Raw genomic sequence first — 23,461 nt, 5'->3', positions numbered from 1 at the left:
GAGTGGAGAGGCTTTCCTCAGCACTGCTCTCACCTGGAGTCTTGGGGGCAGCAGTCCAGGCAGAGAGGCCCAGGCTCCTCCTGCTCTTCTCAGGAATAGCACGGGTCTGCCCCGGGGCTTCCACCTATCGGCACAAAACACATAAACACAGAGGCTTCTTCTGCGTTCTGGGGGAAAAAGTCCAACACAGGTTGAATGAAACAGAGGAAGCTCCAAAAACAAAAACGTTCAAATGAGTTAAAACACATGAAGATTAAAGGAGAAAAAGAAAAATCCAGGGAGTAAAAAAAACAAAACATAAAACATAAAACATATTGCAGCCAAAAAACAAGAAATAACACATCAGATTATAAACTAATTCTGGTGTGAAAAACAAACAAATTAAATTATAAAAAAAAAAAAAAAAAAAAAAAAAAAAAGAAGTATATGCATCTAAAAATATCTAATCATAATACTAATATTAATATTATGAGAATAATCTCGCAGTTATAATAAGTGATTAAATACGTAATTCTACGCAATTAATCTCATATTACAACTTTAATCATGCAATTTCTTTTTTTTTGTTGTTTTACGTGTGTTGTAAAAAAATGATGCCACTACTATATATATATATATATATATATATATATATATATATATATATATATATATATATATAGTTTCTGTGGAGAAACAAAAGCAAAAAACAAATAAACTTAAAATAAATACATCAATGTACAAATAACACCTGACACTTTAAGATTAAAGGAGAAATAGATTTTTGGAATGGAGTTGATGAAGGTGTGATTGAAGACAGTTTTGTGATGGATATTTGGAGCATAACAGGCTGGCGAGCTCATCAGTGCATATAACAGGGTTTGACATCCGTCGGCGCGGATGAACGTTAAAGCTCCATTTCATGATTTCAGCAAAGCCCCACGCCACTTGGACGTGAAATGATGAAGGATTTGCTCTCAGTGAAGTTGTTTTCTCCTCAGTAAACTCTGAACTTCAGAGGCGAGGCGAACGGTGCCACTCCATTATGCTGCGGGACGCCGGCGCTCCCCGGAGACTCTGGCCAACGTGTCAGAAATGTGCGGCAGCAGCCAAGGGAAGGAGAAGTTGACTCACAATATCGAGCTGTCAATGTCTGCGTTTCGCAGATTACAGCCCCTGCCAGAACCCAAACCCATGCATCAGGAGCGGCCTGACGGGAACTTTAACAAGCGCTCCGGTAATGAGACAAATACACCTGGACAGCTCTCGTGATGGAGAAGGTGGGAATAACTGAGTGAAACATTCACCCACAGCAGAGTCTGGATTTCACACCAAACAAACGCACACAGCTGCTGGAGAGGACGTGAAATCACTCAGTCGGGCAAGCAGGAGCAGAAATGGCTTCGGAGCAGAGGCAGGAAAGAAGCTCCCACAAGTGAGAGCAGGAGGACGTCCAAGACATGGACGCAAACTTTACTGAAGCACACAGCAGGAAAATACATCCAACATCCAAGGTTAAAACTGTAAAATGATCAGTCATTTTTGCCCCTTAACAACCATCACATCAGTCCTATATTTCATGGTTCATACTGACTCATCGCACTAATCTTTCAGAGCAGGATTTCCAGAGGAAGGAAGACCAACTTTTGTTGAATTGTCAGATTGGTTTTTATGTGCTACAAATGGGCTCAGTGATGCATTGCTTCCTCCAACAGAAAGTCATACTTCTGTTTGGAGACCTGTCACCACCCTGAATACATTTACAGCTGGTTGTTTGGTGTCTTCACCTCTGTTTCGTGTAAGAATGAAGCACAATAAAAGCCATTTTTCAACAAGGATGTTTCCAACTGGCAATAACCGCTACACAAAAACACACACAAAGTGAGTGCGGACACCTTCTGAATGGGCCACATAAAGACACGATGAAACGCTTGATCGATCAGGAAGTGTGTGGTGTGGCCCAAAGTTACATTAAAATTAAGTTAAATGAAACACATAAACCAGCATTCTTTATTGTGTTATCTGCACGTGTGTGTGTGAGGAAGCTGAGTGAGTCAAAACAGTTCCACTACAGACTGGTTTCCTGGACAAAGTGAGACATGCAGGGATGAGGCACCAGTGGGTGTCAGGTGGAAGGGTGATGGAGGTTTAAAAAACATCAGTCTGCAGTGGATAGCGCCCCCTGTCAGGGCAGTCAGAGCCTCAAAGACTTAAACATCAACTCACTGTAATAACTGGTAATTACCGAGCAGAAAAGGTTTCATTTCAGCTTTTCCGGGGGAAAAAAAAAAGAGCCGATCTGGACGCTTTGTTGGAGGCCAGAGTTAATCTGCACCGTTCTTTCAGAGAACATCGCGAGGGAGCAGAGCATTCAGCCTGCTGCAGTCGGGTAACAAACATGCAGCTGTTGCAGCAGGGTCTTTGGTCAGCAGGTGTTTGCGAGCAAACTCTGAGCAGCACAAGAACAAAACTGCAAAAGTGTGAAAAATGGAAGGGCTCCGGTTGCTAGGGAAACTCCCAGAAGGCCACAGAGAGGCGAAATGAAATCGTGAGAGATGTCAGACGCAGCAAAGAGTGGTAGGACTCTGCCGCGGTGAGGTCCGGACCAGGAGCCGTGAGAGGAAAGTAAAACTGCTAGTTACAGAAGACTAATTGCAGCTTTTACCACTCCTGTTATCAGAAAGAATGTGCATTAAAAATAAACTTTCTGGAACTGCTGAAGCAGCTGGCTGGCTAATTTGAGGGGGCGGGGGGAACGCAAAATCATCCCACGAGTAAACAGTGGTAGAAAACAAAACATCATTCAAATGGAAAAAACCAACAGCAGCAAAGAAAAAAAATTACCCAGGAATCTGAAAAACAAACAAACATAATATACACATAAAAAATAAATGAAAAAATAAAATTATATATAAAATTAGACACAAAAAGAACATAAATCAACTGCAATTAAATAACAGAAATGTGTAATTTTATATTGTTTATTAACTCCATATGAACAGAAATTAGACGTGAATGTCCACCACAACAACAATGTATTATATCTTTATGTACTGAATTATTTTCCAAACATTATTCCTGTTTCAGTCAGATAAATCTGCTTTTGGCATCAGAAAAACAACTGTACTTCCACTTGATTCACTATTTTTACGTCGTATACCAATAGGCATGATGCATTTTGGAACTCCAAAAAAAACCAGAGCATAAAATGCCTCTCTGGGTGTTTCTGTGAAGATAATCCTCAACATTGACGGCAGCTCACGGATGAGCATTTTTTGGGGGAGTTGTAATCAAAATGGCAGCTTAGCATTGGCCCATTACCCGACGCTACCTTCCCTCACTGATGCGTTCCCTCCCTGATCCTCCCCAAATGGGATTAGAGTCCGGCCATGGTTGTGGCTTCACCTTCACACGCACAGACGCGACGATGGCGAGTCGGCCGGCGGCACGCCATCAAAAGTTCTCTGCAGGTAAAAGCAACGTTGGGTCAAATGAACGCCGTCATCATTGCGCCGGGCCGAAAACCTCCGCGATGTTGACGGACGACCCTGTGGCTGATGGATGTGAAACGGCAGGATGGAAGTGATGACTGGAACAGGGTCAGAGGCGACAGCCACCGAGAGGAATGGAGGCGTGGCACGTCTGACTTCACCGCCACACAGAAGAGGAGCGGCGACTCTGAGTCCGTGGTCTTCAGCACGTCTCAGTGAAAGAGCTGTCTGGCTGTCACTACCATGCTGAGCGGAGATGGTGTCCACTGGGCCCTGACAAAGAAGGCTCAGCTTCCTCTCCATGCTCTAATCTTCCTGGGTCTGCCCGGGCGCCGACTGGTGATGGAAATACCCATAATCCCTCGCGAGTCCAGGAGGTGTCATGAGGGTTACAGTACAGGTGTACAGTGGAGGTGTTAGTCACACGAGGGCCAAAACAAGTCAGTTGGTCATTATTGAAGGCTAACGCTAACATGCCGCATCTCTGTGTGTTAGCTTCAAAACACAATTCCCTGTGAGCCGCGTCTAGTTGCTCGGTGAGACTCGCCCCTTTGACTCTGTAGGTCACAGTTGGTTGGTGATCCGCTTTGGATTCAAATTACTTCTGAATTTGATTGTTTGGATTGAACACTTTTTAGGTCCACATAACAGAACTTGGCAAGCCAGATTTGGCCCCCAGGCCTAGAGTTTAACATGTGGTATAAACATATATCAGAAATGATAAAGCCCTTCATGAACAATGTCTTGGTGTTGACTAAAAATATGAAGGTTAAAAACAAAAGGAAGCTGAAGCTGTCTGGGAACAAAAGTCGAGTTAAAAAAGAAAACAATTTCATATTAACTTCAAAGGTCAAAACAACACCAAACCTCCAAAGGGGGAAAATTACTGAATGTAAGCCTTTCACTGCTTAAAAGCTGTGTTTGAGCAGACTGGAGAGACGTTGACTGTGGGGTAAGGGACTGGGGCCGATGCCACGCCCAGCTGCAGGCTGGTGGATGTGAGGAGAGGCAGAACCAACCAACTAGTTTGTGGTCATCTTGGTATTGAGCTGTAAAGTGCTCCTGACCTGTGCGAGTCTCATTATGGAAGCCCACTGGTGGGTTTCAAGTCGGAGAACAACGAGGAGCCTTCTGAGATAAAGAGTGAGGAGGAGGAGAGGAATGGAATGCTTTTGAAACGGCTCCGTGGAATGTGTTCAAGGTAACCGGTGAGACATCCTTCGCGAGTACTGAAACATTCACAAAAGAAAGTGATCAAGGACGCACACTCGCTCATGTTACTCTCACACCAACTCCCCTCGCAGTTCAAAGGGAAGATCTGAAGCTCTCTGAATCTGCCGAGGCTCCAGCTCCCGCCCAGAACCAGGACCCTGCTGAGACACCGCGTGCATCTCATTAACCACCAGAAGACTCTGCATCGCTACTTTGCGCTTGAAATTTGCCGATGAGAAACAATGAAGACCTGGTAGCGGGCTGGTGGTCCCCACTGATCCAGCAGTCTGAGGTCAACCGATGGCGGCGGAGAGGAAGGGAGGACATCCTGATACAAGCCGTCCTCGGGCGGCCGGCCACGGGGGTCCTGGGAGAGCCTGCTGCCGTCTGGAAATACAAAAGGAAAAGCAATTATATTTCCCAGCCAGGCAGGCTGCGTGCGCTCGATTGTCCATATCGTGAGTTGTTTACTACTCCGTGTTAATTCTGCGTCACATCAAACTCACCCGCTTCCTCAGGATGTGGCGCGAGCCGGGGCACGTAATCGACGGTGGGGTAATAATAATGGCAACTCTCCTGAAATGAATGGAAACAAAAGCGCAGAGTGAGCGTCAGATTAGCTTTCTCCCTCAGTGACTCCACATAAGGAAAACTCAAGGTGAGCCAGGAGCCTTAGAGGTCGCTGGCTTGTGGCCTCAAATGTACTGTATACACGCATTACGATCAAGTGACCTCTAGTGGTGATGTTTGGTTACTACTGTTGAGATTCTTTAGTTCGTCTTCTAGTAGGAAATCGCTCCCCATCCTAGACAACCGTCGGCCACTCTGTCTTCCATGTCATGGTTGGAGGTTGCAGGTGTAGCAGCTGTTCAGAGGCAATGCTGAGTCCTGGGTCTGCCCCTGGCCTTCTCCCAGCTACCAGCAGCACATCCCAAAAAGATTGAAAAGGGTCTGGCGGCAGGCTGGGCGTTTCCGCCACAACACCAGAACCAGTTTCTGTAGCGTGTAATAGGCCAGTCGTGTGTGATGAGTTTCCCCCTCTGGTATGTTTACCGGTGACCCAAGTGGTGAAGTTACTGGATGCAGAGATAAAGAAGGTGGGCGGTTTTAAGTACTGAGGCTCAACTGTCCAGGGCGATGGAGAGTGTGAGAAAGAGGTGAAGAAGCGGGTGCAGGCAGGATGGAATCATTGGAGAAAAGAGTCAGGTGTGATGTGTGACAAAAGGGTGTCGACAAGGATGAAAGGGAAAGTGTACAAAAGGGTGGTGAGGCCAGCAATGTTGTATGGTTTGGAAACAGTGGCACTGAGGAAAAGACAGCAATGTTGGATGGTTTGGAAACAGTGGCACTGAGGAAAAGACAGGAGGCAGAGCTGGAGGTAGCAGAGATGAAGATGCTGAGCTTCTCTCTGGGAGTGAGAGCAGGATGATGATGGGATCAGAGGGACAGCCCAAGTCAGAGAGGCTAGATGGAGATGGTTTGGACATGTACAGAGGAGAGAGAGCCAGTACATTGGTAGATGAAGATGTTGAGGTTGGAACTGCCAGGCAGAAGGTGGAGAGGAAGGCCACAGAGGAGATTGATGGAGGTGGTGAAGGAGGACATGAGGTTTGTAGGTTTGAGAGAAGAGGAAGCAGAGGACAGGGTGAGATGGAGGACAGTGATCCGCTGTGGCCACCCCTGAAGGGAGAAGCCCATAGAGAAAGAAGAGGATTAGCCCTAACCCTACCCTCACCCTGGGTCTTGGAACCAGGTTTGGGGCAGTTCCGGTCTCAGGAAACTCAACTAGCATAAGGCGTGAACAAAAAACATTGTAGCGGGAAGACCAAAGCTCAGATACAAGAATGCTTTGAATATTTTCCTCGCACAACTCGAAGGCCTGAGGACTGAATTCTTCAGGATTTGAATCCTGATCAGCCTCTTTGAAGTGCTGAGGTCGTTCCTTGAATTCCAATCGCGAGACATTGATCCACTCTCCATTGGGCAAATGGCTGAAGGTTTCATTAGTTTACCTATCCATTTTCCTTTAATGGATAGATCCTCCTCTGCCAGAGTCCATCATCCGCAGCCAAATTTCTGAACTCCCGTCTTCTGTTTGCTCAGCATTTCTTTATGCCTGCATGTGCTTCCGCTCCCCTGTCTCCTCCCGTGGTTTACTCCTCGTCTTACCGCAGCATAGCTCTCGTAGATATTGCTGTCTGTTTCCGATCCCGAGTCGATGAGCAGCGTGCGCTGGGCCGTGGCGTTGATTTTCTCTCCGCTCTCGTACTTATTGAAGTTGTTTGCTGTTGACTGGCTGGACCTGCGTGGAGAAACCAGACCTCACTGCATCGACCAGCGAATACACAGCCTGAATAATTGTCAAATGACTCCTGAACTCGGACAAATCTCGTCGTAATGAAGGCAGCGGAGACGCGCAGCAAGAGATCTGTGCTGCTAGATGGACGGATATCGACAGCATCGTGTCTCGCAGCTGGGCAGCCGGGTCAAGTCTTAATCTTAAAGAGGATATGTGATTTTATTACCTCTGCTAAACTCACCTCTCATCCTCCGCTTTCTTTCCTTCCGACACGCTGCTGTCTCTGGCTGCTGCAGGGGTGAACAGAGGGAAGGGGCTCAGCGTTTTTTAATCATTAGAATGAGGTGAATCGTTTCATAACCGCGGAAATGAGGCAAGAAAAGGTTCTTTTCAAGGAAATTGAAAAGAAGACGGCAAAAAAAACCCGGGCTGACGCAGGCGAGGGTGAAGAACAGACAGAACAAGAGTGAGGTGGAAGAGGAGGAGGACACCAGTGTGGGAGCAGGTTCCAGGTTTAAAATGCAAGAGACATACTCAGCTAGCATCCTACTCCCAGGGCGTCAGTTTGTTTTGAGAAGTGATGAAGGGTTTCTACGTCAGACTAGACTGCCATATAAGCATCTGTCACACAGGTTTTAAGTGAAATATAGCTCATTTCCAATGTAAATATTTACCCATTCTCATGAATCCCACTTCAGTGAAACTCACTTTTTGTCCACCTCAGGCTACCTTACATCAAGCTACTTGAGCTGATCAGACTGAAATGAAACCGAGACTGTCCACAGGAGCGCACACGCCATGGCGCCGATTTCTTTCTGCCAACAGGGTGAAGGGCTGATGCATGCGGAGGATGCGTTCAGGAGTGTGGGAATTTTGTACTACTGTACTAACGAAAATAACTGGGGTTACAATGGCTTCCTGGATTTGTGTGTGGTGGGTCAGGGGGGCGCGTCCCCTCCACATACCCCCAAAACAAACACCTCTTTCCTCAACCATCCATGAACCTAAGCTTCGTTCAGAGGAGGGAATTCTAGTCACATAACTGGGACTTAGTCTCGACTGAATGTGAAGACACTTGCAATGTGACTCAGACTGACATTGGTAACTTATGTCTTCACCCAGACTTGAGTTCATGCGACGTTGAACCCAAATTCAGCATCTCTCACACTCACACTTGCGTCGCCCTTATGGCGGCAATGTCCTGATAAACATGGGCACCGTGTTGGAGTACTTCTTTGCTTCGTAACTTCTACTTCTACTTCCCGTTTATAGTCGAGGGAGGCAACCATGCGTTCTACTTAAAGCGATTGCTCCTTCCTCCCTACTCTCACTACATCATTCGCAAACATCATGGTCCATGAAGACTACTCTGTAGTCAGTCGCTAAAGCAGATGTGATGTGATGATGAGGGGCATCTGCTTATGTTGGTTTCTAGAGCGTGTTTTTGAGGGTTTGCTGATGTACTGCACATGTTTAGCCTCTTCCTGAGTGGGTGTGGTGGGAATGTGAAGACTGTTGCAGCACTCGCTGAAGGGCTGATTCCCGGCGGTGCCAAGGCAAAGGCCAACTGCTGACCTTGCCTGCAGCCAGGAGTAATGAACATCTTTCATTCACTGGAGCTTTCTTCAAATGAGACCAGGACCATTTTCTGAGCAACACCAGCCAGACTCCAGCCTCAGTCATGGCGGCGAGGAGAACCGCAGCCTGGCGTCACAGCAGAGTAGAAGCTTGAACCAGAGAGGAAAAACTCTTCGGGTGGTCACATGCCGTTGATGACATCACCGTAGATGCAATCCCTGTTCCCACCTCTGCTCATCGATCATCCAGGCTGGCAGTCAAACAGAGCTGAGCTTGCTATTAGTCGTTTTATTGGGATAAAAATCCTCATCCTGTGCATTTTGAGGCCGGCGTTCAGGGCTCAGTGAGCCTTTTTGAGGCCCATTTGCTTCGTAAAACGTTTGATGTGAAATTGTATTTTTCTGTTGCGCAACATACTTGAGAGGAAGTGATAAATGAGGAAGTAGAATGACAACGTTCGCTCCACACTGTCAGCAAAAGACTGGCTGCAGTTCCGGGAGATGCATTTTGGGCTGTTTCCTTCTTGTCACTTCTGGAAAGTATTTTTCGTCAAGAATGCTTTTATACTGCGGCTGTTATCTGCAGGATGGCGGTTGAAGCTGGAAATGTGGGATCATACAATATTCAAATACCTGCTCGATTCCTCTTCCAGCGGACTCCGAAGTAGCAGCCGACTGAATTTAGCGCCAGCAGGACCCCGAAAAGAAGCGTGAAAGTCACGGTCAGGTACGTCGGCAGGACGCTCACACCTGTCAGGCCAAAGAGCCGGCTGAAATCCAGGAAACAGCCCGACCTAGATCGTGACCGTATCCTTCTATTGATGGAGGCTGGGGCAGAAGTTGGGGTGGCTGTCATGACAACCCCTGGCAGAACTAACATGGCAGTCGCATACATTAGCATGATTTAGCCAAATGAGGCTGGAGCAAATGATTATTTTCAACCCCCCCCCCGAAAAAGCTTCCTAAGGGTGATGAGTGACATACTGTGCGAGTCCGAGTCCGAGTCGACGGGGGCTTCCTCCAGCTGCGGTCTCTCTGAAGAAAGACACGTGCAGTTTAAGCTGAAGGCAGCGGGGAGGTTGTCTTCATCTGGTCGTCTTGCTGTGACTCTACGTAACTGACCTTTGGTCGTAACGGACAGCACTGCATCGCTGTCAGCGTAGCTGCTCTCCCCCATCTTGTTCAGCGCGTTGAGGGAGAAGTTGTAGGTGGTGAGGGGGTGCAGGCCGGTGACGGAGAAGATGCTGGCGGTGGGGGGGAAGACGTCCACGTACTGGAAGCTGAGCGAGCGGCCCCACACGTACCTGTCCGGGCAGAGCGGAGCTGCAACAGCCGAGCCCTGGAAGTCACGCGCCGTGCTGGATACGGACCTGATACGGAAGCGCTGACGCAAACCGCCATCAAAGCCAGGCGTCCATTCCAAAGTGACCGAGTCATGTGTGGAGGTGACCAGCTGGAACATGGAGGGAGGATCTGGGTGACCTGAGGGCGAGACGTCAGGCTTTAGGAGTGACACGCATGTTGTAAAGCAACATGGAGAGGGAGGAGAAGGATCAGAAGGGTTCTATATTTAGCTATATTTTTAATTCATATGTGAACATTTTATTAATAAACAGAACAATGTGAATCAATGTTAAGACAAAGATATACAAGATTCAAGAACCAGCCCTCTGATGAATAATGTTGTTTTAGTGTCATACAATTTAATATGAATTTATATTCCAAACTTTCCAAAATGATTTTACTAATTGAATTCATCTCAATTTTCTTTATTTTTTGTTTTATTATAATTTTGTTTCTTAAATTTACTTACTTTTTATTATTTATTAAAATGTATTTACTATTCCTCCATTTATAACAATATATAATACGTCTTTTTTTCCATCATATTTTAGCCATTTTTAATATTTCATGATTTATTTTATTGTCAGAAAAACATAAAAAATTGACATCAAAAAGACTTTTTTTTCACATTTTTAGAATGCTCAGAATATTTTACAGCCCCTCAAAACATTAACATATGATGTGGCCCCACACTGGAAATTTAATCACCCACCTTTGTCCCACAAGTGACAACAATACTCTTGGGAATTTTTTTCCTCCTAGTTCATTATGCATAGTTGACTAACAGTGGGAGGAGGACTGACGACACATTTGTGGTGTCATCATGACTCACACCGACCTCCACAAAAACTATAGAAAACAGCCCCCCACGCGAGGAGGAACTTAGCTTTTAGCATAGCATGGCTTGTAGGGGCTGAATATCTGTGGTGGGGGTTCCAAATTCTTCTTGAGCCCTGAGATCAAACGACTCGGCGGGCCAGATGTGGCCCCCGGGCTTCGTGTTGGACGCTTCTGGCCGAGCCTCAAACATCCTGACAATAGAGTGAAAAACCAAAAAGTTTTGTTTGGCCTGCAACTTGGACTGTGTTAAAAAATTTGGCCCCTTGTCAGACAGTTTGACCCCCCCCCCCCCCCCCCCCCCCCCCCCCGTCCTCGATCTCAGAGATGGCAGAGTGATTCTGCCCACAACAGCTCAGCATCCGAAGCTCAGAGGTCGAGTTCAGCATGGTTATTTCATGAGCTCCCTACACTGATAGGCTTAGCAGGATTCAGAATAGCATGAAAGACAGTCATCTTATGTTTGTGAGTCCTTTGAACTTCCACTCCGGAGGCCGCTCCATTTGCATTTTTAACCGAGCATCAAACATCATTTCCACTGGTCTGTTGCTCTGGGCTCAGACGAAGAGCGACCGCCCCGTCCGACAACAGAAGGGTGAAGCCCGATGAGTGTCAGCCATGTTAGCGCTCTGTTGGACTCACTCTGACAGGAGCCACTTTTTGGTCGTGAGCCTCCACTGAAAGCGGATGATTTAGCATTTAGAGCATGGAAAAGGGTCGCTGCTGGGCCACAGGCTGAGATAGCGCAGCGGCGCTGCTCCATTCCTCTCTGGCTGCAGGCTGCAGCCCACTTTGCACAGTAAATAATTCCCACTATCAGCGCAACTCATAAAATTCTAGGGCAAAGAGGTCAGCCTTATTTGCGCCTCGCCTCCCTGATATCTCCTTTTGGGCTTTTTAATGATAAGGAAGCATTTGAAATTCATTATCAGAACGTGAGATTAATTAAGAATGTTTACAGTGGAGAGAAAATAACAGGGACATGAGTGGATTGTATGTTCTGGTTTCTATAGTGACATTAAACGTGTCGAATGGTGAGCTTCAGCTGAGAGCGCGTTGATAATGGCGCTGCGAGGACACGCCGCTCGGAGGCAGAAAAAGTCCGCGCGCATTGGCGGCGCATAATATCAGCATTATCTGAGCGCGAAGAGGAGAGGTGCTGCGGGCTCGACGATAAGCTCCGGATACCAGTTATTTCAACTAGTTGACACACAGAAGTGGTTTGAAATCTTCAATTGGTGGGCAACACCGTTTCATGGCGGCTGTGAATGGCTGATAAACGGCGGACGGGGCGGCATTAAACGCAGACGGTTTGAGATGCGGCCAAATTGGAGCGAAAAAAAAACGTGGCCAAGTATCGTAAATAGAAGTGATGAATGTGCGCAACAGTTAAGTGGCTATTCAAAGTTGAATTAAGTGAGATAAAGGAAATGTACTGGCTGGTTTGGATGGCAGATATGTGTGTTTTCACTAAAGCCAAGCGCCCACCAGGGGTTCAGACTTGTCCTTGTGTTGTTTCTCCGGCGAGAAAACCAGACATTCTCAAACCCATTAGGTACAGTTACAGTACCCGCCTTACTCTGCTGGGAAAGATGCATCATTGACCTTGACTGACATTGAGGTTCTCACGTCTCCTGGCGGTTAATTCCCACCAGCCAAAAGACACAGTTAATCGCTTAACACCAGGGATTAATCTGCCTTTGTTTGTTGCTTATGAGGTCTAGTTTTCATGCACTTGGTGTACTGTCGGTGTACTGCATGCTTTACAAGCAGGGTTTTTGTGAAAAAAAATTTGAAGAAAAATCTGATTTAAATTGAAGCCTTAATTGATTTACAAAGGTGTAGTTCAGTCTGACTGACAGACGAGGAGTGGGCGGAGCCTCTAAGGACCATGAGGTTTGCTGATGATGTGGTGATTTGGAGCGAGTATAGATGAGTAGGAGGAGAAGCTGGAGAGAAGAGAGGTGAAAGTTATTTGACGGAAGGCAGATGGCGAAGAGGAGAGTGCAGGCCGGGGGGGGGACAGGCGGAGGAGACCATGATGTCAGAGAAGCTTTGCAGGACAGTGTATGGTTGAGGGTTTGAGGAAGTGACAGATGAGAGCAAGTGATGGAGGATGATAGGCAGTGTTGGACCAGGATGCTGAAGGAGAAGAGGAGGAGGACGAGAGGATGATCAACAAAGGTGGAAGTGCAGGAGGCCGAGTCCAGTCTGAGGCTGCATGCAGTCCATCAGAACCCTGATAGCTTCGACCGCCGGGAGCTGTGAGCTGAAGACTCAAGCGGCAGACAAGATGCCACAAAAAATAACACACAACTTGCAAACATGATGGCGGCAACAAGACAATGAAAGGAAAGAATGGAGAAGGGAGGGGAAAAGAGGGCGATTCGTCTGGACTACTTTCATTTGTGACTTCTCCGGCCCTTCTGGAGCCGACTGGGCTTCACGCCGCCACTCGGTTAGCTAGCAGATAGCACAAGCGTGAGAGGAAGTGGCCAGCAGAATAAAAAGGTACGGAACTCGGGCTGACGAGCTGGACGTCGAGCTTGTCCTCGCCCAGGAAGTTGCGCGCGATGCAGGTGAAGACAGCGTAGTCCAAGAGGGCGCTCACGTTCACCACCTGGACGGTGCTGGTGTAGAAAGATCCCTCTCTCAGCGTCCGCTCCGCATACCTGCTCCAGAGAAGCAGACAGAACAAGAACATCAAGAGCAGCATGTTGCAACAGCTAACACCACGTCGGTGGAGCACTTCCTGTCGAACAGTGCAACATACTAGACGTGTTGACAGCTCACTTCATAACAGGAACAAATACGATTATCAATAGTCAATAACTATGGCCTGGAATAGACCAAAGCTGAAGGGCTCATCTAAAGTTTATATACAAAAAACACATTTGCAAGTGTCATTTTATTACTGTGGAAGAATTACGCGAGTGAAAGCTCATCTAAAATGTGAAGATTGTAACACCTGGAAGTGTGACTGATGGCGAGGAGATGACAAGTTAGACGGCTGCGATAAGCGACTTAATCTGGGCGCCTTTATAAATCCTAATCATTGTTGTCATACGCACAATGGTTGCACTCTCACACACCATCAATCAAGCACCGCGGCATCCAGTTAGCATGTTTCGCTTGTTCACACTTCATTTGTCTACAGCACTGAAAGATCACAGTCGGTGGGTTTGCTTCACGTGTGAGTCTCGCTCCAGTCTGGTTCTTGACCTGTGAGTCAAACTCAGGACCTTATCATAAGACTTGAGGTCTGTAACATGTTGCCATGTTGTTGAGTGTCGTGGGGGCAGCAGCTGAAGTGAAGAGGCCCGGACTACCTCTCCCAGAAACCCAGTTCAATTTGAAGTGGTTTCCTGGTCCCCTGGAGGGATCGCTGCTCTTCCTTCACCGCCACAGTGACCAGTGAACAATGACCTCATGACTGCAGACACCGCTCCTCATGTGACACCAAACATCTGCGATAGGCACCGTGGCAGGCGGTCAGGGCCAGCAAGGCGTATATATAATAATCATATTCATGTCCTAGTACATCCCAGCGTTGTTTTTCTAGGTTAGAGTTTTTAACCGATCAGAATTCAGCTGGCTTGTGTGGTCATGTCCAAGGCCTTCAGCAGCAACAGTGCAGGCGCAGGTGCACTCAGAGCGAACGGACACATATAGTCGATGGATAGTTGTGATAGCCAGTCAGATCACTAGTTGGGGACAGTGAGGCCATCTAGCGGGCCTCACGTTTGAACGTCACTTGTCCGTGTCCTTTGATTGGACACTCATACCGTCATTTCCGGAGTAACAACTACTCTTTTCTCGCCCTCTGAAGCCCGTAGCTTTAACATATATGGATTTTTATGGGCAAACTAGCTTCGCAGCAATGAAATGAGGTGAATTTGAGATGTGCAATCTATATTTTTCACGGTGAAGCCAGAATAATGCTACGATAATGTGGGGAAACATCTGGGTCGTAGACTCTGGGACCTGGTCTGGATGATCTGTTGGTCAGCCATGTGAACAGGCGCTGCATCATTTCTTCAAAATGAAAGGTAGTGTACGATCAGAATACATTTTCTTCTGGTCTCTGGTTGGTCCGTCTTCACTGCTCTCCGTGAGAGAGGAAGAAAGAGAAGTTGGCCTGTGATGCATGACGGCGTGGGCACGTTCAAACAGCCGGAGAGTGATGTGCTAGTTAGGGATGAATCTATTTGTCAAATATATCTTCAGATCAAACCTTCAGCGTTGACTGATGAAAGCAGAACGTGTGTTGCCTGCATCATCAGAAAAGGAGAGACATATTCAATCACGCTGACCTCGGGTGGACGAAGTCCATGGGGACGCCATTTTTCTGCCAGAAGAATTCGACTCGAGGAACCCCCTCTGCGCGGCACGCGACCTCCGCCGTGGTGGTCTGGTCTCCTCTGCTGGCCACCTTCCTCCACCGGACTCCTCTGAGAAGCTCGGGTTTGACTGCGCGGGAGACGGCCACGACACAGAGGTCACTCATGCAGACGGGAGATACCGCGCAGCAGTGATTGTAAACGCGTCTACAGTGACAGGTACAAAGGTGCGAGCGCGCTGGGACAGATGGCGCTGCTGTATCTCACAGTGATATTCCATTACATGAACACACATTGCACCACCAGCTCCACATCTGCAGTGGCGGGGGCGGCGATGCCGTTATTGGCGGCGCACTGGTAGCGTCCAGCGTGAGCACGAGTCACATCATGGATGGTGAGGATGCTGGATTCATCTTCCTGCATCCCCTCGCCTATCTCCACCTCCCCTTCACCCTGTGGAAGACGGAGCGAGGGTGAGGCAGCGGCCGACAGCAGCAATCCCTCAACGCACTCTGCTCACCTACAGGGGGGGCGGGGGGTGGATGAAACAGAGAGGGAGAACTGTGCAGGAAACCCACAGGAGTTAAGGTGGGCGGGGTGGAAAAGTGAATGGGCATCGAGGACAAAGGAGGATAATAGCGACAGCTGGGGAGCGACAGGAAAAAAATCAAAAGGCTGTTCAGGTTGGGAGACATGGAGCTGCCGGGTGGGAGGAGGGCGGGAGGCAGGAGAAGGCATCAGTAGATACAGCAAACCGGCCGCATTGACGAATGTGGCCTTTAGTCACGCAGCAGTAATGAAAGCTATTTTTCTGGATTTGGGCTGAGGGCGAAGCAGAAAGAGGTGAGGTGGAGGGTTAGTTGGGGCCGGTGAAATATGGAGCGTTCAGAAAGGTCAGTGATGAACGGAAAGAAAGGATGCCACGGATGAAGGCAAGAACAGGCTCCTCACCAGCCAGGTCCAGGAGAACATGCCCGGCGTCACGGGGTTGGCGTCGGCCACACAGATCAGGTCGGCCGTCCCCCCCAGAACCACAAACACCGGATTCCTCTCGGCTGCCACGCTGGGAGCATCTGGGGTGAGGAAAGCAAAGGGCATCCGACGGTAAACACAGGACTCTTTGCTAGAATTAATGTTACGTGCCGGAGCAGATGAGCTTGTTCATAACCCTGAGCTAATTCCTTTAGTCACAATGCAATTAACCCTTTTATGTGCTGCAGAAGAGCAGATGCTTTTACGGAGAGTATTAGCCATGTGACCCAAATTCGCCTCCCCCTCCCCTGATAGCGTCTCTTTATCTATTAATCCTGGTAATTATTTAGGTAGCGGGCTCCTATCTGGTTCAGCTCCACTTGTTGTCCTTATTTGCTTCCGCGCCGCCCATGCTTCCCCGGAGTGCCGTGTTCTCACACCAGCGCGGCCCGTGGTGTCGACTTGTCTACACTGTGTTCACACTTCCCAGTGTTGTGGTGGAGAGCACTGGAGAGAAACCTTCGGCTGGTCCACCCGTGCTGGCCTGCTAACCCAGACCGACACGGTTAAGTGGGCTACATAGCTGCGCATAAAAGCAGCTACAATCCTCCATGCATTATGAATATATACAACTGTCAGGCACTGTTAGAGGGAGACGGTGGAATCCATTAGGCCTGTACCGGGGGCTTCGGTGAGGAAAGCAGAGCAACATTTTAAGGCTTCCATTATTAAATGATTAGGATCTGGGCTGCAGACCTGGAAGCTGGAGGCTGAGCCCGGGGCCACGCTGGGAAAAGGCCTGGCCTAATGAATCGGGTGGGTTTGTCTGCGAGCGAGCAGAGTGGGAGCTCTTTGGGTGGGCTCACCGACTGAAGTGGGGCGCGCAATATCCAGCTGTTCACCTGGGTCGAACTCACAGAGCTGTGTCTCCTAAAACACTGGTTCTTAACCTTAGGGCCGGGGCCCATGGTTGGGCGCCTCCTAGAGCGCCTCCTAGAGGGCCGCTAGAAGTTTTTCGTTTTACACCTTTGGACTGCGAGACGCTCCGTTTTAATACATAAGTCACGCATGGTGGCAGCAGTGTGTCACTGAATTGACTTGACAGCTGCAAATCTGTGTTAGTTAACAACTATGGAGAAGTTCTTGAAAAGAAACAATGATAAAGAAAGTGATGGCGCCCCCAACAGTACAAAGTGTTCACCTGTTAGAGCAGTTTTCAAAATGAACATTTTATGGTGATACTTTCATTTACACTTTACTGATCTTCTGAGAGTTTATGAAAAAAAAAGATATTTAGACGTTTTTGTTTTTGAAGATCCTTTAAAAACGCCACAAGTCATACGATGAGTCCCATCACGCATTGAACGTATACAGTGTTTTCAACGCCCTGAACTGCAAAACTGCATACTGAGGGCCACAAATGGCCCATGAACTGCATGTTTAAAACCCCTGTTGGGGATGGAAAAATTGACCGAACAACTCATCTAACCCAACCACGGACAACACAACCCTCCTCTGTAAGATGAGATACAGTGGATCTCATCGGAAGCAATGCAGCGGCGGAGTTCTATGGGCCTAATTTGCTCCTTGATCGAAGCAGCGTTCTGTCAGTGTCAATCTCGACCTATTTTGACAAAATGTAGCACGCCTTACATTGGACGTCCAGGGTGATGGAGGTGCGGTTGGCGCCCTCTTCGTTGGAGCACTGGACGGTGTAAACCCCTGCGTCCTTCCTGGTCACGTTCCAAATCTCCAGCGAGAAGTCTTCGGCCCAGTAGACGCGCAGAGTCCTCTCTGATATTCAGACAGCAAGGCTGAATTAAAAATTCACTACGTGCTCTTGGAGTGCACGTCCTCTGGCCACTGGTCTCTAAGTGACATCCAATCATGCATTATTGATCCACCATATTCTCACATTAGGCCAACAATGGGCGCCTCATGTGCCGGATCAGATACGAATGTACCGGCTCTCCTCTTGGTTTGGAGTGTTGAGGGAGGAGTTCTCTGTTATCGGAGTGGCCAGGACTCGAGCTGTTGTGTTAGATTGGGACAGACAGCACTTCTCATTTGGACTGCATGCATTAGAGACATAATGAGAATCTCATTTGGCAGGGGCCCACGCTAGCTAACCTGTCATGTTTTATTCAGAGCCTAGATGGCAGCGCTGAGTGCTCACTTGCTGCCTCAGCTCCACTAGGTCCCCGTTTACACCGCGATCACAGAGCCCCGGATCACCTTTGACCAGCTTCTCCCGCCGGTGACTCCAGTCGCACGAGACCTCTGGTGGATTGGCCGAGACCAGGAGCGGGATGGCGGCCACGGCGTCCTCCACCACCTGGATCCGCCGGGGCTGGTCGCGGCTGAACTCGGGCGGATCTGACACAGAAAGAGAGACGTTTCCACCGTGCTGCTAAAAATACGGCGGAAGAAAGAGGCGCGCTGACGTAACATCCGATGACAGCAAAAACATGTTGGGTAAGCGAGTCGAGAAAGACACTAATGACATTCAGAGCGCTGGAAAGACGACAACCCACCAATAATTCAGCATCGAACCAACTGCAAACACAGTGCGGGGACGGGAGCGTAAAGGAGAGGCAGGCGTGAGAGGGACAGGCATTAAAACAGCCAGTGACAGTGTTGTTGTCCAACTTCTGCTCCACATAAACACACAGTGACATTCCTTCATGCTCGTACACAGCAGCGGGCTTTGAAGCGGCGGTTGGCTGCTGCCTGTGAAACGGCATCAAAGACAAACATGGCCATGCAGCAAAGCAAATGCACAATTAGGACACGCTGCTGCAGAGCGCCACAGACTCACAAATCACAACAAAGGTGCCCTGTAAACAAGAAGCGCACAATGTGCGAAGCGCACCAGCTAAAACGCTTACAGCAACGCAATTATTCCTCATCCGTTTTTGATTCAGCAGCCGTCGCATTTTAAGGGAGAAGTAAGAAACCAGGCAGAAACCCAAGAAGGGCAGTGGGAGAGGGCAGAGCAGGGAAGCTCTGCCTGAAGCTGGCGATGCGCTGACAGCGGAGCAAAAGTTCACACAGCTTCAACATGCTTTTTTATAAAGTTGGATGATTCTGGTGCGAATGCTTAATGGGCTCCAGCCCGGTCCAAAGTTCACGGCTAGACGAAACAAACACACCATTTGGAGATGATCCCACTTGGACTTACACAGCACGCCCAGCTTGAAGAATGTGTTAGCGCCTTCTGCTAGCACGGGGCTCCAGGCCTGGCAGATGACTCGCTGATCGTGATGCTGTGAGCTCAGACTCAGCGACAACAGACTGCGCACCACGACCCCGCCATACTGCGCCTTCCGAGGGGGCTCCACCAGCCCCGGGAACCTAGGCCATAAACCCCGCAGACCCATCAGCACTGAGGAATGGCAGCAACTTTTCAAGAGCAAAGAAACGTGCTAGCTGGTCGCTGTCCATAGCTAGCTAAGTGTTTAAAAAACACAAGAAATCAAGAATTATACTGGAGTAAATCCATCGCACGCTGTGTCTTATAGTTTTCCGTTAACTGCTAGTTCCTGGTGAGTTCTAGTGAATTCTTCTTTTCAGTTCCGTCTATTTGAGGAATTTGGACATTTATGAATTCATTCAGAATCTTTCACGTCCGAATGTTTGGCAGCAGTATTTGTGGGCAAATGTGAGCGTTTGCCGTAGCACATGGCTTCATCTCAACAAGGAGGCAGGGAACATGCCATGTAGAGGGGTGAATATTGAAGGTGGATTGGGATGGATGATGCCTCACAAATGCCTTTTTGGGCCTTTAAAAAGAGCAACTTCCCGGCAGCCGCCATGTACTGGCTGCTAGGTGGGCGGAGCTAAGTCAGAAAAGTCATAAGTCACAGATGAGAAATGGTGATATACACGAGCCAATGGACACTAGGGACAGCAAGAGGGGTCCAAAAGGTATAAATAACATTTTCAATACTTCAAAACAATATATGGATAAACTGACTGTACGACATTAATATTGAGTAAAAAAGCAGAGGTCAGCCCTCTCTGAGTTCCTTTCTGGTTCAGTTAGCCACTGACCTTGCTGTGCCCACCATAGCTGACATTTGGTGCAATATACATCTCATGTTGTTAGGTTTGACCGTCCCATTGTGTCTATCTCCCATACCTTTGTGTGCCCATGCTCCAGGTGACTTCCGCCGCTGGATTACTGGGCCCAGAGAGACACTCCAGCGTGATGGTCTGGCCCCGTTTCGGATGCTCTTCTGAGGCTCTGATGCTCATGCTCAGAGCCGGGTCTTCAGGATCACACAGGGGTCTGAGTGGGCTTCGCGCTGACGGCGTGGAAATACACAGAGCGACTTACAATAAACCATCAGCCTGGTTTGAGCCGAGATGGTCTGCTCGGCTTCATTTGTGGCATCACAGCGGTATGTCGCCATGTTGTCAGTGGCACTCAGGACCAGGAGCAGCTCTCGAGTCACTCCCCTGTCGAAGGCTGTCTGCTTCATCGCGTCCACCACCCGGCCATTCTGTGGGAGGATTTCATGAGGTTTGGCCTGTTGCAGTGCATTATGAGTCTGGCAGCAGTGCTTTCTGCTGGTGGACCATGAATGATTGATGTGGCAAATCTGTCCTGTGAGGTCTCCAACCATTTAAACACTCGCATCGTGTCAATAACGGCTCAATAAACAAACAGACAAACCTTGTAGAAGATTAAATCTCCGGCAGGATTTCCTCCAGAGGAGAAGCAGATCAGACGAACTGTGGTTCCTGAATGAAGAGGAACGTCTTCAGGAGGACCTTCGAGCCAAACTCTCTGAGGGGGATCTGAGAGGAAGACGGAAGACATATTCTTTCCCACCTTCTGCAACATTCTTTTTTAATTGGGGAGTTTTATACTTTATATCATTAAGTCGTCTAGTCATCTTACACAAAATTTTCTGCTGTGGGGTCATTTTTTTCATAATAAAATTATAAAAAAAAACGTTTAATATTTTGAGATTTCATTGAGATAACAATTAAAATTTACCGGATTACTATCTGGATCCAAATATCATTTGAAGATTTGTAAGACAGTCTACTGACTCTGATAAAAAAATAAATAAAAAATAAATTCAAGTTAAATAAATAAAATACAAAAAAGAAACAAAAAAGTTATGTTAAGTTATATATTTTTCATTTTTCTAATTCTCCCACAAAAAAACATATATATATATATATATACATATATATATATATATATATATAAACCCTGTACACAAGCAACAGTTACACAACAGGTAAACCAATAGAAGTGGGACGCTCTTGCAGAATGTCGTACAGTAGACTCTCAGTATGGACGTGTGGACTTTGGAGAAACGCGTGCCCTTGTTGAAAGCTTCACAGGTGAGCGTCAGCCCGTCCTCCTCTCTGGAGACCCGGTGGGTCACGTTGGAGGTGGTTCTCATCCCTCCGTTGTCTCCCTGCAGGCACAGAGAGGACACCTATGTCATGAGGCTTGTCTTTTCGCTCTCTGTCTTTGGGCCAAAACATCGACTCACACTGGGTGAGAGACGTGACCACAGATGGCAAATGAGCTTGTGCGATAACGGATGTAGCAGGAGCGTTCATAAATCTGAGCGGAGCTCGGTCCGGCACCTGCCCGCGCTGCTCCTGCCGACGCAGAGCACCTGCTTATTGAAGCCATCACTGGAGTGACTACAGTAAGAGCCGGAGTCAGACTCGCACAAAGTCACTGGACAGGAGCATCAGTCTTCATTAACCTCACACTGTTTCCGATGCACACAAGCACTGAGAGGCAGATCAAAGGAGCATGCCGCTGCCAGACGAGCGCCGCGCTTGTTTAATAATGCTCATCTCCTGTGTCAGCCTTTATTCACTTTGATCTTATTAACAGACACAAAAGAGCGGTGGAAGATTCTTTTTGGAAATGAATGCTTATTCATTTGGAGACGGCCTATTCACAAACGGCTCATGGTCACGCCAGCGCCTTTCATCGCATTAGGCAGAGACGTGCCCACATTTCAGGTCGAGAATGACTTTGAATTCGACCGGGTCTTTTTTCCTCGCCACAGTGTACACTGCTTCTGCTGAGGGGCAAATCTTCCGCTCGCCAATGTCAAGTTTGTGACGACAAACATCTTTCATTCAATGTTAAAGGGTTTTAATGGTCAGAGTTAAGCTGGAAACTGAATCGTTCATTTGTATCATGTTGGAGAATTCTGTTGTGAAACCCATGACTGTGTGGAATAGATCGAATCGATGAATGGAACACATCATAAACTATTTCCACACTCACCTCGAAGTCACTTTTCTTAGCTGGTCATATCTCTTCAGCCACCGGAGGAGCTTCTCTTCAGCTACAGCCACCTGTGGTGTGCCACAAGGCTCTGCTTAAGGCCCCATTCTATTTTCAATCTACACTCCATATGATCCAGCGTCACCATGTGTCCTTCCACTTCTATGCGGATGACACACAGATTTACTTCCCCACACAGAACTCTCAAGGCTGCTGTCCGAAGATGTCTCGATGAGGTCACCATCGGAATATTACACAATTTCTTAGATTACAATTTTATTTTTCCCTCCCCCATCTCTCTTACCAGCCTTGGACCCCCGTCTAAACTCCTATAGCTTGAAATCTCAGCCTCCTATTTGACCCCCACACGGGAAAAACAGCCCAGTCCTGTGTCCTCCAGTTGAAAATGAGCTCTAAAATCAAAGCCATGCTCGCACAGGTCGACTTAGAAACTAGAACCACTGGCATCAACAAGGCGTCTCTCTCACGCCCCCTGCTGGTTGAGAGCTTCTAACTGGCTGGAACAGACAACATCACGCCAGTGTTAGCTTCACTGGCTCTGAAGTGCTGACCCCCTACGATCCAGCCAGGACCCTCTCTAGTTGTGCCTCAGTCTAAAGTGGTGACCGGCTCCTCCACTCTGGAACAGTGCAGATCTCAGTGACTTTTATTAGATTTTTGTACTCTTCACTTTTGGAAATTCTATCAGTAAATAGCCTTCCTTATTAAACCCCCCTGGATCTGGGTGATGACAGTGATGAGCTGAGAAGATGAGAGCTCTTTCCTTCTGCTGTATGTCAGTGTTTCCTAAAGTAACCATGAGCTTGACTGGTGGACGAGCAGCCTCCTTGTTTCACCTCTCGTACCTCTTCCAACACGGCGACGGTGGCGTTGAGCTCCTTGTGTCCCAGCCACCAGCGGATCTGCGCGGGCGGGTTACTGGAGCTGGCGCTGCAGCTCAGACTCAGCAGCTGCCCCTCGATGGCTGCAGGAGAGCCCAGCACTGTCACCTCTGCCGGCTCGACTGTGGGCAAACAGGCCAGAACAGATGAGTAAAGGCAAGCCAGCTGAAGCTCACGCAACAGCTCCCTGCTCTAATCACAGCACTGCTATTCTGGATGAGAACCAGGGAGGCG

The 23,461-nt window shown here is 48.1% G+C and overlaps 1 protein-coding gene across 1 annotated transcript in view; it reads right to left on the bottom strand.

The window, feature by feature from the left end:
* Positions 1–3,038: 3,038 nt before the first annotated feature.
* The window catches only part of nphs1 (NPHS1 adhesion molecule, nephrin), a 39,182-nt gene continuing 18,759 nt past the window's right edge, over positions 3,039–23,461 (bottom strand). The window contains exons 8-25 of the mRNA XM_053843852.1: positions 21,348–21,489; positions 20,730–20,854; positions 20,391–20,556; positions 20,193–20,322; positions 18,287–18,427; positions 17,705–17,845; positions 16,031–16,152; positions 15,053–15,209; positions 13,260–13,411; positions 9,929–10,040; positions 9,681–9,862; positions 9,543–9,593; positions 9,192–9,308; positions 7,223–7,271; positions 6,852–6,984; positions 5,189–5,258; positions 4,933–5,069; positions 3,039–4,843 (exon numbers count right to left, since the gene is read on the bottom strand). Of these exons, the coding sequence (XP_053699827.1) occupies positions 4,754–4,843; positions 4,933–5,069; positions 5,189–5,258; positions 6,852–6,984; positions 7,223–7,271; positions 9,192–9,308; positions 9,543–9,593; positions 9,681–9,862; positions 9,929–10,040; positions 13,260–13,411; positions 15,053–15,209; positions 16,031–16,152; positions 17,705–17,845; positions 18,287–18,427; positions 20,193–20,322; positions 20,391–20,556; positions 20,730–20,854; positions 21,348–21,489 (2,217 nt within the window). The 3' untranslated portion in view covers positions 3,039–4,753. The remainder of the gene's footprint in view (positions 4,844–4,932; positions 5,070–5,188; positions 5,259–6,851; positions 6,985–7,222; positions 7,272–9,191; positions 9,309–9,542; positions 9,594–9,680; positions 9,863–9,928; positions 10,041–13,259; positions 13,412–15,052; positions 15,210–16,030; positions 16,153–17,704; positions 17,846–18,286; positions 18,428–20,192; positions 20,323–20,390; positions 20,557–20,729; positions 20,855–21,347; positions 21,490–23,461) is intronic.

This window comes from Synchiropus splendidus, chromosome 15 (assembly GCF_027744825.2).
Source record: "Synchiropus splendidus isolate RoL2022-P1 chromosome 15, RoL_Sspl_1.0, whole genome shotgun sequence".
Lineage (NCBI taxonomy): Eukaryota > Metazoa > Chordata > Actinopteri > Syngnathiformes > Callionymidae > Synchiropus > Synchiropus splendidus.
Note: the sequence above shows the minus strand (reverse complement) of the source record. Positions and strands in the feature narration are given on the sequence as shown.